A 13033-nucleotide genomic window follows, 5' to 3' on the forward strand; every position below is an offset into this window, starting at 1 on the left:
CTGCAGTTGCACACGAACAGCAGTAACATTACACAAGTTTGAGATTAAAATTAAATTAATTAAATTAAATATTTAGCAATTAATTAATTAGTTAAGTTTTTTCCCGTTGGCTATATTCAGCCCTTTGGCTTCTCTCTTTCCCAAAGAGAAGACATCAGAGAGCTTTGGCACCAACTCTGCCAGTGCTCATTTGCTTCCTACAGATCCACCCAAGTCCTAGTAACTCACCAACTCTAAAAACACAAGGGGATTCACTCAGTTAAAGTTTTACGCTGCCCTGAGCTGGACCTGATTTTTAGTCCAAGCAGCACAGGACTTGCATGCATGTTGCCTCAGGTTTGCCAACAGGACAGTCACATTCGTACAAAAGCATTTTAAAGTTAATTAGAGCGTTGCCTTTCAGCACAGTTAATGATCTGAGAAGATGCAGTATGCCAAGGCAGATAAACTAGTCTGGGATTTGAGTTGTCTGTGCTGCTGGCTGTAGACTCTAAACACACAGGAAGGAAAAGCTCACCCTGCAACTTCTGCAGGTTGTGGGCAAAGCATTTGAAGGTTTCTGGGGAGAGGGAGTGCAGCAGTGGGTAGCGTGGGCAGACAGCTTGCGGCTGAACTGAAGCTTCTTTATTTCACAGCAGGAGCAAAACTTGAAGTGCAGCAGACCATATGCATGTCTGTCTGCCCAAAGCTTTCCCCTCTTTTATAATGATCGTACAGGCTGTGCTGAGCCACAGCTCAATAAATACCAGCCAATTCTCTCTCTCCAGAGTGGCAATTGCCTTCTGCACCCTCCAAGGGCTGAGGACAAGTGGTGTAGCTGGAGTCATTCTGCTTTCCTGTGGGACTACAGCAGAGCCAGGCAGTGCAGTCACCACCAAACATCCCCACAGCCAGGTGGTGTTCCGTGGGTTCATCCTTTAGCACAGAGTAGCCTCAACACTGCCACAAAGTCCTCTCTGGGCAGGCAGTTATACCTATTGTTTTAATTAATCATCTTCCCTTGGAGACTTGGGGACCCCCGAGTCCCAGGGTCTGGCTTTTGATTAGGGGTAAATGCAAATGGAGAAGTAAGGTATTACAGTGATACCCATAAACCTAAGGCAGCCGTGTTGTCAGCCTCCTGTCTTTCTTTTTCCTACCCATATACATGAGCTGTCCGCAAATATGTGTGTGCCGGGACGCACACATTTTATATTCCAATAGTGATATGCCCCTCAGAGGTTTTTTTTCAGCCTCACCAAAGGCGTATATCCACATGCCTCTAGAATAAAACAGGACAGTCTCATCTGCCTCGGTAGTTCCCTGGTGTATTTCCATTCTTTCCTTAGAGCTCTGGTTTCTCCATTTGTTGGGATTACTGTAACCTTTTGTGTTCAAAATTATCGTCCCTTGTTTGCCCCAGGTTGCTTTAAATAGAAGGGGGAAATGAACAGAGGAGATTAAACAGAGGAGATTTGCTGGAGGAACAAGCAAAGCTCATCTCACTTCTCAGAATTGATTCTCTGACCCTTTTTACTGTCTGTGCCCCTTCGAAAAATCTCATCCAGCTTTTATCTGAACCGTTCCACCTTTTGCAATAGAGGAAAGCCCCTGAAGCTTTTTCCGTCCTTTTAAAAGAATCCACCTCTGCAGCCAGACACCAAGCTTAATTTCTGGTAAGGTTTTGAATCCCACTCACTCCTTTGTCTTGGCTTATACGTCACCCTCTTCCTCTTGGGTGGGCAAAAAGGGGACGGGTGCTGCTGCTGTGCTGACTCCTCACTGGGTCACCCAGTGCTGCTGGGCTGTCTGGGCTAGGCTATAAAACAGAGCCAAGGCAGCTCAGCTGGCTCAGAGACGAGACTGAATTCTGCAGACTAGCGGAGGACCCGCACGCAGCCTCTGCCGGCTCCTGCGTTGTTTTTCCTGGAATACAGAACCGACCTCGGGAGCAAGATGTGCAAGGGACTCGCTGCACTGCCAGCCACTTGCTTAAAAAGGTACTGTTTATTTCTGAGCATCTGTTAATGGTCTTGTTAGTCTGGAGATACGCTGATGTATTGCACTTTGTGTGAAGCAGAAGTGGCAGATTCCGCTGTGATTCTTGTGTAAGATTACGTACAAATGATTGCTTACAGGCTTTTTTTTTCCCCCGTCTGTTAGTCAGAAGCAGAATGCATAAAGGATTTGTACTAAGCTGTGGGAACTCTAATCCCATCCTTCCCATCAGCAAAACAAGCAGCTCTTAGCATTGCTGTGTTTTGATATTCCTGTCATCTGCTTCTGCCGCAAGCTTTGCACCCCTTTTCTCCTTTGAATACTTTCGCCGCTGAATTTTCTTGTCTTGATTTTTTTTTGAGGGGGAAGCAAGGCAGACGGTATATCAAAAAGATTGAGGGTCATTTCCCAAAATGCATCCCAGATGCAGAAGAAACCCAGCCTGGCAGGACCAGAGACCTGGCTGTGGGCAGGGATGCAGGCCAGCCCAGGGCACCGCAGATCTGGATGCAGCATCAGCCAGCGTGGGGTCAGCCTGTATCTCCTGGCTGTGTACTGATGGTGAGGGGCTGGGTCAGGCTTTACCCCTGGTCCACAGCTCTGTGGGGCTGCTGGGGGGCTGGCCATACCCCTGTTGTGCGGTGCCGATCAGGATGGGCTGAGCTGTACTCCTGCCGTGGGTGCAGGATCTGGCTGCACCCCGGTGTGCAGCACCAGCCAGGCACCCCTCATGCTGGCAGAGCAGAGCCTGTGCACCCCCAAACGTGCCCTCAGTGACACAGCCCAGCGTGAGGGGGGGTCTCTATACTTGCAAGGGGGCCACGAGCCCTCCTGGAGGGGTTTTACTGCCTTTCAGGTGTTGTGGGGCCTGGAGACCCCCAGCAGGGTGGCCCAGCTCCCCAGAATGGCACTGGCCCCACAAAACTCCCTGCTCATCCAGCCCATGCAAACTTGCAGGGGTCTGATGGCGCAGCGCTGTCTTTCTGGCCGCTCATGCCTTCAGGAGCGCTCCTGAGGCTGCTTCCCAGTGGCTGTGCAGTGGGAGAGGGTTGGGAAAACACGAAGTGAGACTCAGCCTGCTCCCACCTGGGAGAAAAAGCTCCCGGATCATGGTGGATTTGAAAATGAGTGCTGAAAATGTGAGGAAAAAATATTGACACGCACCCCCCTCCCCATTTGCAAGAACATTTGATGGGGGAAATAAAAAAAATTAAAAAATTGACAAAATGCAAAGAAAAAAAATGTTCACATCTTTTAACAACCTCTGTCCAGGATTCCCAAGAAAGTCCCTCTGTCCCAGAAAGTTGCAAGCAGCAGTGTCGTGTTTCCTCCTGCAGACCTGAGCAGTCTCCTTCTGGGGGCAAGTAGCATGAGAGAGCGAGGCAGACCGAGTCTGGCAGCGCCGAGTATCGGATGTCTGCCTGGGCAGGGCTTGGATGTTGGCCCTGGTCACAGGCACCCAGCTCTACAGAAGCTGTGGGCTTCCTTCGCTCTCACCCTACTGCTGGAGTTGTTAAGGAAACATTTATGAGCACAGGCAACCAGTGAGATAAGATATGGCCGGGACTGCTGACAGGGTGCTATGGCTAGAGCAAAGAGCAGTGCTGGGAGGCTGAGCAGCTACTGGAGCTCAGCCCTGCAGCACAACCTCTTGCTTTTTTCCAGTCTCTGATCTGAGGAGCAGGAGAAGAACTTCCTGCTCAGACTATTGTTGCACCCTGCGGCAGGCCAGGGCTTGCACCCCTGAGCAAGCAGGACTGATTTACCCACGCCCTCATTCTTAAACTGGAAGGAAATCCAGAGAGACGCTGAGGCCAGCAGCAGCTGCATACCTAGATGATGTTGCTGTCAGAAAATGATTGTCCTGAGTATGCAGGAAAGCAGAACAAAATTAAGCATGCATCCTTGTAGGAGCTTGCTGTGGAGCAGGGGAGTAGCTTGCAGTCAGTGTGGGCTGGTTGTGCTGAAGCTCCTGATTCATCCCGTGATCTCACCCCATGGTCCTGCTCCGAGTCCTTTGCTTCTTCCCTTTCCCTCTATGTCACAGGCAGCTGCTTGGTGGGGTGGCCTGGCATGGCCATGCTGTTCCCGTAGCTGGGTGAGGAGGTGGGGAGATGGCAAGGGCTGCAGGAAAGGATTAGTAAGGGTGTCAGAACCAGACACTGGTCGCTGGGCAAATCTGCTTGAGGAGAAGTGACACATGTACAGCACGATGATGCCTTTCTATCACAATATTTTAACTGTAAGCAAACAGTAGGAAAACAGCAGCTTTTCCCCCTTTGCCAGCCCTGCCTCCAGGCTGATGACCTTCTCAGCAAGCAAATGGTGCTGTTGGACGTGAAAAATGACTTCTTCGACTTTGTTGTATTTGTCTAGTAACAGAAATGTGCCTTATGTGAAGAGTGGAAAGTCAGCACTGGAGTCACTAGCAGTGACCTGCATTTGTGTCACTGAGTAATGCTGAAGGAGCTTATTGCAGGTGAGAAGGCTGCAGAGGGAGTTGTAACACACGATATTCATCTTGCTCTTGATTTGTTTCTTTCAGTGCCAAAGACATGAAGTATCGTCTGGGCTTCTTGCTACAGAAGTCAGACTCCTGTGACTACAGCTCTTCCCAGGGCAAGAAGGAGAAAGTATCTTCAAGCCAGAGGTAGGAGCAGATGCTGTGATGTAGGTAAACTCTGGCTGGCTGCAACGTGTTGTTTACTCCTTCTCTGAGCTGAACTTCATTAGCGTTTCTGCTGCTGCTTCCCAGTACCTCCTGAACACCTGTGTGTTTGAATCTAGTGTGGTAATATAAGTCCTCAGGTATTGATAGTCCCTTTCCATGAAGAAGGTTGAACTAGAGGTCCCTTTCTGCCAACACTTCTGTGATTCAATATGCATGTGCACATGGAAAGACTTGTGCAGTCTCCTGCGCAGGGGAATAACGCCATCACAAGACCCAGTGTGACTTGACACATTGCAGAATCAGCATCGCTGTCTCTTTGAGTTGGATTTGTGCGGTGGTCCACACAGCTGCACAGAGGTATTGGCACAGAAAACAGAGAGAGCAGCCTGTCAGGGTATCACTGCTCTCACTGAGGTGCAAGTAGATGGTGTCCTTTCCAAGGAGGACTCCAAAGGCCAAGGTATGCTCCTGGACTAGATGAGCCCTAGGATGTTCTGGTATGGTAGGGGGAATGAATGCAGGATGTGTTACCACGTTCCCCATGTGTTTCTAGTTCCCGTGTTACTCTCTCTTCCATATAGCTACTGTTCCCCTGACAGGTTAAAGAAGTCAGCTCTTTGGAGTTCACTGATATGACCCATAAGAGTGACTCCAGGTCTGTGCCCCAGCAAGAGATGCAGCCAGTCACAAAATAAACACAAAATCCCCAACAATTTTTCCAGGAAAATTCCTTTCCAGCCCATGGCTGGTGACGGAGATTGCAAACTGGAATTTCTGTAGATTAGATCTGGGATCCCAGGGGTCTCTGTAAAGCAAACAGACACTTTGTTCTTGGTGTCTCATGTATGCTCTTACAACAATCAGAGAAAGAGATTTTCTAATGGTGCTGAGCAAAAAAACCAAATTTGTCCTTTCTGTACTCCCCTTAAATCTTCCCTGTGTTTCTCCCTTTGTCTCCTTTTAGGGTTAGCCAAGAGGAAGTCAGAAAATGGGCAGACTCTTTGGAAAACTTGATCCATCATGACAGTAAGTAAAGAGGGCCCTTTTGCTGCCTGCAGAGTGTGTGTGCTGTGAGCAGTCCCTGGAGGGGGTATGGGACATTATCTTAAGTCTCTGAGCAGCACACAGTAGCTGCTTTGGCCACATAGGCCTCTGGGAGGGGTGGTGAAGGGTCCTCTTGGTCAGATCCAAGGGACAATGCCAATGTGTCATGGTTGAGGCTTTGACCTACTGCTGAGCTGTCCCTTTCATGAAAGCAACTGGTTTAGCCCCTGTGCAGAGAGGGCAAGACTGCGGCACACAGTTAACAGTGGGTTAAACAAGAACCAAAAAGTGGAGAAACTCTTTGCAGCTGAGCCCATGGGAGACTTTGTCTTCCCATCGGTTCCAGGCTACATTGATGTCCTTGAGGTTTCCTTTGCACTGTTCCCATGGCCTGAGACTCTGCGGAGTGTGTTGGCTGCCTCCTCAGGGCCTCCTGGGAACGCGTGAGTTGCTTGTGTTCTCCTGGTTGAGACAGTGAAGGTCACAGTGGGGGGGGCAGGCAGCTGAGGACCCATGTGTGACATCCCCATGGGGCCTGTCTTGAGTTCCAGCCTCCCTCGGCATGCATGAGCGACTGCCGTGGAGGCAGGCAGCCATCCTCACTGCTAGCCCCAGGGGAGCTGCTCATCCAGCTCTGGGAAGCAGAACACAGAATTGCTGTTTGCTAGGGTTCATGGGGATCACTATCCAGGAACCAACTCTCTTACCTGATTTGGTTTTCCTCTAAACAATCTGTAGGAGGACTGGCTGCTTTCCGTGCTTTTCTCAAATCTGAGTACAGTGAGGAAAACATCGAGTTCTGGGTCAGTTGTGAGGACTACAAGAAAACCAAGTCACCAGCCAAGCTCAGCCCCAAGGCCAGAAAGATCTATGATGAGTTCATCTCAGTGCAGGCAACAAAAGAGGTATGTGCACAGAACATTTCTTGGGCAAAGGTATTACCCTAAATTCTGAACCAGGCCAGCAGCGCAGGGAAGTAGATTGGTAGTTTCACAAGAGTTGCAGGATGCTGCTTTTCTGCTAGTCAGCAAGGAAACGATGTCATTTTTATTGCTTTCGTATTAAACTTGGATAGAGAGAAAGTGGGTTTAGTTACAACCATGTGGCCATCCCACGTGCACACTCAAATGGGAGAAGCCCAAGAAGACTGTGATTCCTGGTGTTCCAGCTGCTCCCATGCAGTTGTTCGAGTTTCCTGGCTGGCTGCATCCCAGGGACATATATGTCAGTCTCCCCTGACGGTTCATCTGGCAGCAGAGATGCGTTGGTATCCAGCTGCACAGATTCTGCCAAGGCTACAGGGTGTCAAACACCCATTTTGGACAACTGCCCACCAAGGACAGCTGAAGCACACTTGGTGGAGAGAAGCTTCGATTTTCCCTTACCTAAGCTAGCCACTTCTGGGACAGATCCTACTTACACTGTCCCTTTGGCCCACAGGTGAACCTGGATTCATGCACACGGGAGAAGACGAGCCACAATATGTTGGAGCCTACACTGTCCTGCTTTGATGAGGCTCAGAGAAAAATATTCACCCTCATGGAAAAGGATTCTTACCGCCGTTTCCTCAAGTCCCCCTACTACCTGGACTTGGTCAGCCCGCCTGGTGCTGGCTGTGGGCCTGAAAACTGCAAAAGAAGCCACACTCACACCTTAGACTGCAACTCTAACATCATCTCTCAGTGCGCCTGAACCTGCAGCAAGGCAGGAGCAGGCTGGGCTCTTGCAAGAATATACGGCAGCAAAAGCATTCATTGGCATGAAGCAACAGAGCTGTCTCCGATAGCTGTCTAATGTCCCAGTTGTATCCCATGTCATGCAACAGCCAGCATTTGTAACCCAAACCAGGCTCAGTTTGTGTAGCAAACCCTCCTCTGACTCCATTGGTGTAGGAGCCCTGGAGTCTGTGTCTGACATGAAAGCTGGGTGCAATCATTGCATGTCCGCTGTGTTTCTGGCGAGCCCTGCGAGCCCAGGGAGGCGGTGGGGGAGCACAGGCTCAGACCCAGCACTACCCACCGAGGGACCAGGCTTGCAGCGTTGCGGTGTGACACCTAGCAAGGAGCAGGGGAAAGAGGAAGCCAAGGGAAGCGTTGGGGACTGTGGTCTCCCCTTTCTAATTGGCAAAAGCTTAAACAGAAAGGACTTTCTGTGGTCCTTAGCTGTTCACATAGCTCCCAAATGTCTAGGCTTTCAGTAGTATTTGCTCAGAACTTGGGCTGTGCTGCGTTACAGTAATCAGACGTAGGGAGAGCTCCTACTCTTTCTTGAAGGGAGACCAAAACTTTTCAGACAAACAGCCTCCCTCGATCACCACAGCCACAATTGCAGGGAAGCTGTCCCCTCCAGCTGCTTCTCCCTCTGTAGCATCTAGTTTACACTGGCCAAGGATCTTTCCTAGGGCTGTATGGAGCTATTATTTTGGGGGGAGGTTAATTATTTCATATATTATTAATTATGTCCTTCATGCTCCCAGGTTAAATACTGTAGCTGAGCAGAACAGAAACATGTTCTTCTCTCCCAGTCTTGACGGGTGTATATTACTGACACTGGGAGTGCCATTTGGATTCAGGTTTGTCTGCCCTGGCTTGTGTGGAGCAGTTTGTGAGGGAATAGGACCGCAACAGCTGGGGAGGAAAGGACCTGCTTAGGAGTACTTGACAAAGTCTGTTTTTTTTTTTTTTTTTTTAGGATGTTATTTGTGTGAGTTTGTATTTCAGTAGTAGCGTGACTCACTTTTTTCCTGAAGATGGCAGGAGGAACATGTCAGTCTCATTACTGCTCCTGGGCTTTGCTGGAAGGCAGCTTACTTTTAATCACTGCGGTTAGACATGGCCTTCACTGGGGGCTTTGGGACTGGCACTGACCTGCAGTTGGAGGCACAAGAAATGGATGCAGGACTTGCTGTCTTGGGCTGCAGTACCAGGTATCACACTCTCCCCCAGCCCTTGGTCTCTCCTTAGTTGGATATTGCTGCTCTGAAAACCGTGTATTCCTCGCTCTGCATCCCAGTCCAGACAACAGTTCTCATACCGGGCTTTTGACATGGCAGGAGGAGGCTGTGGTTCTCCGTTAGGCACTTCCAGGCCCACAGAGAAACATCTCTTTTAACATTTGCTTTATTTTGTATTTATTTGATTGTACTGACATATACCACCCTGCATGTTCAGCTAAGAGATGGAGAGGCTTGCTAAAGCTCTGAACATAGCCAAGCATGTGGCTATGTTTCGTTTCCCCCTGGTACTGGGAACTCTTGATAACTATTGCAAAAACTGTATTGATATTTAAATAATGATGAATACATTCTAAATAAAAATGTTTGCATTAGTCCCTTCTAAAATGCCATTGTGTGAACCGAAGGAAATGCACGGAGATCCAATTCGTTGGCCAAGGTTACTCTAAAAAGTAATTTTACAAATGGCTTCACTCAGAGGTTGTTTTAAATTACAGAAAGATGAAACAGCCATTATATCCTTCAGACACCCTCCGCACCGTGAGCCTGGGGGATGCCGGGCTTTTTGGGTCCATGCTGTGCCTGACAGCGAGCTCAGCACAGGGACGACCCATCCTTGCCGAGGGGCTGGGGTAAGCATGAGGCCCCCTTGGAGGTGGGGTATGTAAAGAAGCACCTCCTCACTGCAAATGTTTTCCACCCAGAGCTCCGGAGGGGAACACGTTTTAGCTCAGAGCTCAACCTGTCCCTGGTCCCAAACCCCGTGAGTGCAGAGCTGCCGCCCGAAGGTGCCATGGCTGGGGGTGAGCAGGGCTGGCTCTTGCCCAGCCCCTGCCCCTGCAGACCCTGTGGCTGCTGCGGGAGCGTGAGCCGACTCTGCCAGCTGAAGCCCTGGGCAGCACCTGAGCAGCGGGGCTGGGGGTGCCCGTGCCATGCTGGCGCTGGGGAGTGTCCTCTGGATCAGCCTCCTGGGGTGATACTTTCATTCCCTTTTCAGTTTCCTGAGAAACCACCGCATCGGTTGGAGCAGAAGCTCTTAGAGACCTTTGGTCTTGCCAGGGCTTTTGGGCGCGAGTTTTGGGACTGCCCTGTAGGGGGTAAGGAAACGCTGCACCTTCAGTGCAAAGAGACAAAATGAATAGTCCATCGAGATAGTAGCAGAAATACATGTTTATGTGTGGATTACTGAGTGGTACAAGAATATGGGTTAACACAACCAGTTCCTCAATGCACACGAGTGCCCCACGTCTTTACCCCGTGAAGATCTCTGATGGAAATCACCTGGAGAACATCAGAGTGAAAACCTGCTGCTCGTGGCTGCGAGGAGCCAATCCTCCCTCCTGACCTCGCTCCAGCCCTTGGCCGCAGCACTCAGCACCCTCCAGGGAGTGACCAAGGACGAGGCGACCCCTGGGACACCCGTGGGCAGCGGGCAGCTCCCGCTGCTGCCTCGCAGCCTTCGGCAGTTCCCAGGACCGGGACCAGGCAGCACCGGCAGAGCCCTGCCTCAGCGTGCGGAGGGAGAGCTGGGTGTATCACACCACGGCCAGTGAGGTGCGAGGGTCCGGGTCACCGAATTAACCAGAAAACACACAGGAAACAATCCCCCAGCGTCAATCCGAGGGATGCGGCTGCAGGGAGCCCTCCTCCGCACGTCCCCGTGGTGAGGAGCGGGCGCTGGGGAGGCAGGGAGGCAGCGCCTGATGCCTGGGGGACCCTGGTTGCAGCGTGGGGTTGCCTTGCCCCACGGCAGGGGTTGGGGTCCCTCGGAGAGCACGAGACCTGCCTCCTGCACCGGCTCGGGCGCCGGGATGCGCTGGGGCTGCGGGCACTGGGGGGCCACGGGCACAGGGTGATCTCAGAGGACGTTTTGGAAGATGCAGCTTCACTTTCTGTCGGGTGGATGGCCAAGGTTTCACTCAGCGGGGTCTGGGACTGCGCTAAAGCCATGCATGCTCATCTCTGCGACAGACCCCAAGCACGATATCCAGACGCTCTGCTTTTCGGCTCTCAGACTCACTGGGTTCTAGATGCCCGTGTTAGGAGTATGTATATATGTGTGTGTATACTTGTATATGTCTATAGGGATATAGATGTACAATGTCGTGTGTACAGTGCTCATACATATACCAAATTTCATGAGAGCAAGAGTGATAAAATACATGAAGTATTTCCTACCAGAAATATAATGGTTGGTATCAGCCCAACAGTAAATACCTTTGGGCCTGTGGAAAGCTCGGCCGTGGGGTGGGTACAGGCATTGCTGCCTTTCTGGGGCAAGCCTGCCCGAGTAATTAGCCAAACGACCCTTCTACACAAACACAACTTCCCAAGAGATCCAAAACACTTCAGGGGACACATTTTATGGCCACCAGGTAGCTCGCTGGCACCTGTTCAATCACCCCCGAAAGCAGGTTTCCAATATTTCAGCAGAAATCAAGCTGGGGAGGGATTTCCAATAGAGCTGTTTCACATCTCCTGAATACAGCCTCCACCTTTCTTTTCGGCACATACATACCCAGACACCTTCTCCCTGCCCCACACATTGCTGTTGCAGCTAGCGACATCTCAGGTTTTGATGGCGCGCAGCAAGCCAGCCTCCAGCAGCATCCCAGCGTTGGCATTTAACGGTGAAACGTGAGGGTATCTGCAAATAGCTGCCAAAGGATTGAGTAAAACTGAAAGATCTGGGTCTTTCTGCAGGGAAGCCTGTTTGCTTTCGCATTTCTATCAGTCACGCTATGAATAGGGAGCTTGAACATGCTGAACCAGCTTGTCTTGACACCAGCTCGTGGAGACGGTAGGGGGGTGCAGGGAGCGCGCCTGGGCAGAGGCGGTGGGAGCACCCTGTGGCAGAAGGGCCGGCCAAGCCCCCGCTCCAGCGCCCAGCCCTGCTCCTGCCTCCCCCTTGCTGCCCACCAGCTCCGGGCAGCGGGCACCACCAGGGGATCCTGCGCCCTTTCGACAGGACCCTCCTGCCGCTCGCGGGCTCTTTGGGGCTGCCCAGCCGCCCCCCGCGCTCACCCCAGGGGAATGCCCTGTGAGCATCAACCCCTGCCGCTCCAGCACCGACGTTCCCAGGCCATTTGCTCCAGAGGAAAAAACCAGTCACATTCGCAATGGCCTCCATCCTTCCCCTGCCTCCCCATCCCTGCCTGGAAAAGCAGCCCACTTCCTGCAGCTCGGGATGTATTTTTCTTCGTCACCATAGTGACGACGTGTAAATATTTGGGGCTGGTGGGGTTTTGATCAGATTTTTAAAGTCTCGAAGAGGCTGGCAAACCCGTTGTTTATGTTATTGCATTTCGGATGGAGTCTCATGACTTGCAGTTGAGGTTGAGCAGCCTGAGGGGGGGTGGCTGGTCCGGGATGCCTGCTGGGAGCACAGTCGCTTGTTATTTTTGCCTGCGTCTGTCGGGTTGCCGGCTGAAGCAGCTCGTTGCAAGCCACGGCCGCGCAGATGCTGCACCAGGAAACCATCGCAGGGACGTCCAGGCCCCACGGAGCGGGAGTTCATCGCATTCGCCTCAAGGCTGACATGAGACGCCAGCCGCCTTTTGCGTATGCCCTTGCCACATCCTCAGATGTGATTTCTTCTGGTAGTGAACAGTGGCGTGGCTTTGAATCATTTGAAAAGAGCTGGTCTTTTTAAGAGACAGCCTTATGGAAACACATCCTGGGCAGACAGGAGGAGACAGGAGAGAGAGATGCAGGCTACACAAACTCAGCAGAGTTTGCCGTCTGTTCAAGAAGCTAGGGGTTTATTTTTCATATTTCCAACGATGGTTTTGTGTTTGGGTTTGGTTTTTGGGGGGTTGGTCTGTTTTTTTTTCATTGATCTGAACAGTTGCAATTGCGGATTTTTTTCCCCCGACATGATTTTCCTCCCTCCTCTAATCGATGCCCCTCAACTGGGTTTGTGCAGAAGTATCGCTTTGGTGTGCCTACTGCAGAGAGAAGCAACTGGAACAAGAAGCCACCGCAGCAACGTCCGAAGCTGCAATCCAAGCACACCCCCAGCCACCAGCACCGCTGAAGGCTGCGCGTAGGCACTGGGGACACGGGCACAGGCTGCAGATTGCGAGCTCGGTACGTCATGCAAGTGGTTGGAGCGAGCGGGAAGTCTGGGTTGCTAAACAGTCCCGGTGTTTTGAACAAACAGATCTCGTTTTTATCCTCTTTACTGTCTTTAGGGTGAAGCAAACAGGCTGCCTGACAGCTGACTCCGAGTGGAGTCACTGGGGAAGCAGTGCTGCAGGCTCGCTCTGCCCACCGCTCGTGCCAGCCAGGTCCACCCCGCGGTGCCGTACAGCCGTCACCGCCATCCCTGCCGTACCACCGTCCCAGCCGGACCACCGTCCCTGCCGTACAGCCATCACTGCCATACA

The 13033-nt window shown here is 51.5% G+C and overlaps 1 protein-coding gene across 3 annotated transcripts; it reads left to right on the plus strand.

Moving 5' to 3' along the window:
- Nucleotides 1-1192: 1192 nt before the first annotated feature.
- On the plus strand, nt 1193-8009 carry RGS4 (regulator of G-protein signaling 4). 3 transcript variants are annotated; one of them, XM_010580885.1, is made up of 6 exons: nt 1193-1655; nt 1775-1979; nt 4523-4627; nt 5613-5674; nt 6431-6597; nt 7133-8009. In XM_010580885.1, the coding sequence occupies exons 2-6, from the start codon at nt 1936-1938 to the stop codon at nt 7382-7384; spliced, it is 630 nt and encodes a 209-aa protein (XP_010579187.1). In that variant the 5' UTR covers nt 1193-1655; nt 1775-1935; the 3' UTR covers nt 7385-8009. The 3 variants fall into 3 exon arrangements, with proteins under 3 accessions (XP_010579187.1, XP_010579197.1, XP_010579205.1); XM_010580895.1 differs by having other exon boundaries at nt 1856-1979; XM_010580903.1 differs by lacking the exon at nt 1775-1979 and having other exon boundaries at nt 1608-1655.
- Nucleotides 8010-13033: the final 5024 nt, after the last annotated feature.

The sequence above is a fragment of the Haliaeetus leucocephalus genome, unplaced genomic scaffold (assembly GCF_000737465.1).
Source record: "Haliaeetus leucocephalus isolate CR32 unplaced genomic scaffold, Haliaeetus_leucocephalus-4.0 Scaffold76, whole genome shotgun sequence".
Lineage (NCBI taxonomy): Eukaryota > Metazoa > Chordata > Aves > Accipitriformes > Accipitridae > Haliaeetus > Haliaeetus leucocephalus.

Excerpts from the sequence above, each read along its gene's own strand:
- RGS4 (XM_010580885.1), top strand. The coding sequence starts at position 1,936 with ATGTGCAAGGGACTCGCTGCACTGCCAGCCACTTGCTTAAAAAG. Across the intron at positions 1,980-4,522 it reads CCAGCCACTTGCTTAAAAAG|TGCCAAAGACATGAAGTATC; the intron begins GTACTGTTTATT and ends TGTTTCTTTCAG. Across the intron at positions 6,598-7,132 it reads CAGTGCAGGCAACAAAAGAG|GTGAACCTGGATTCATGCAC; the intron begins GTATGTGCACAG and ends TTTGGCCCACAG.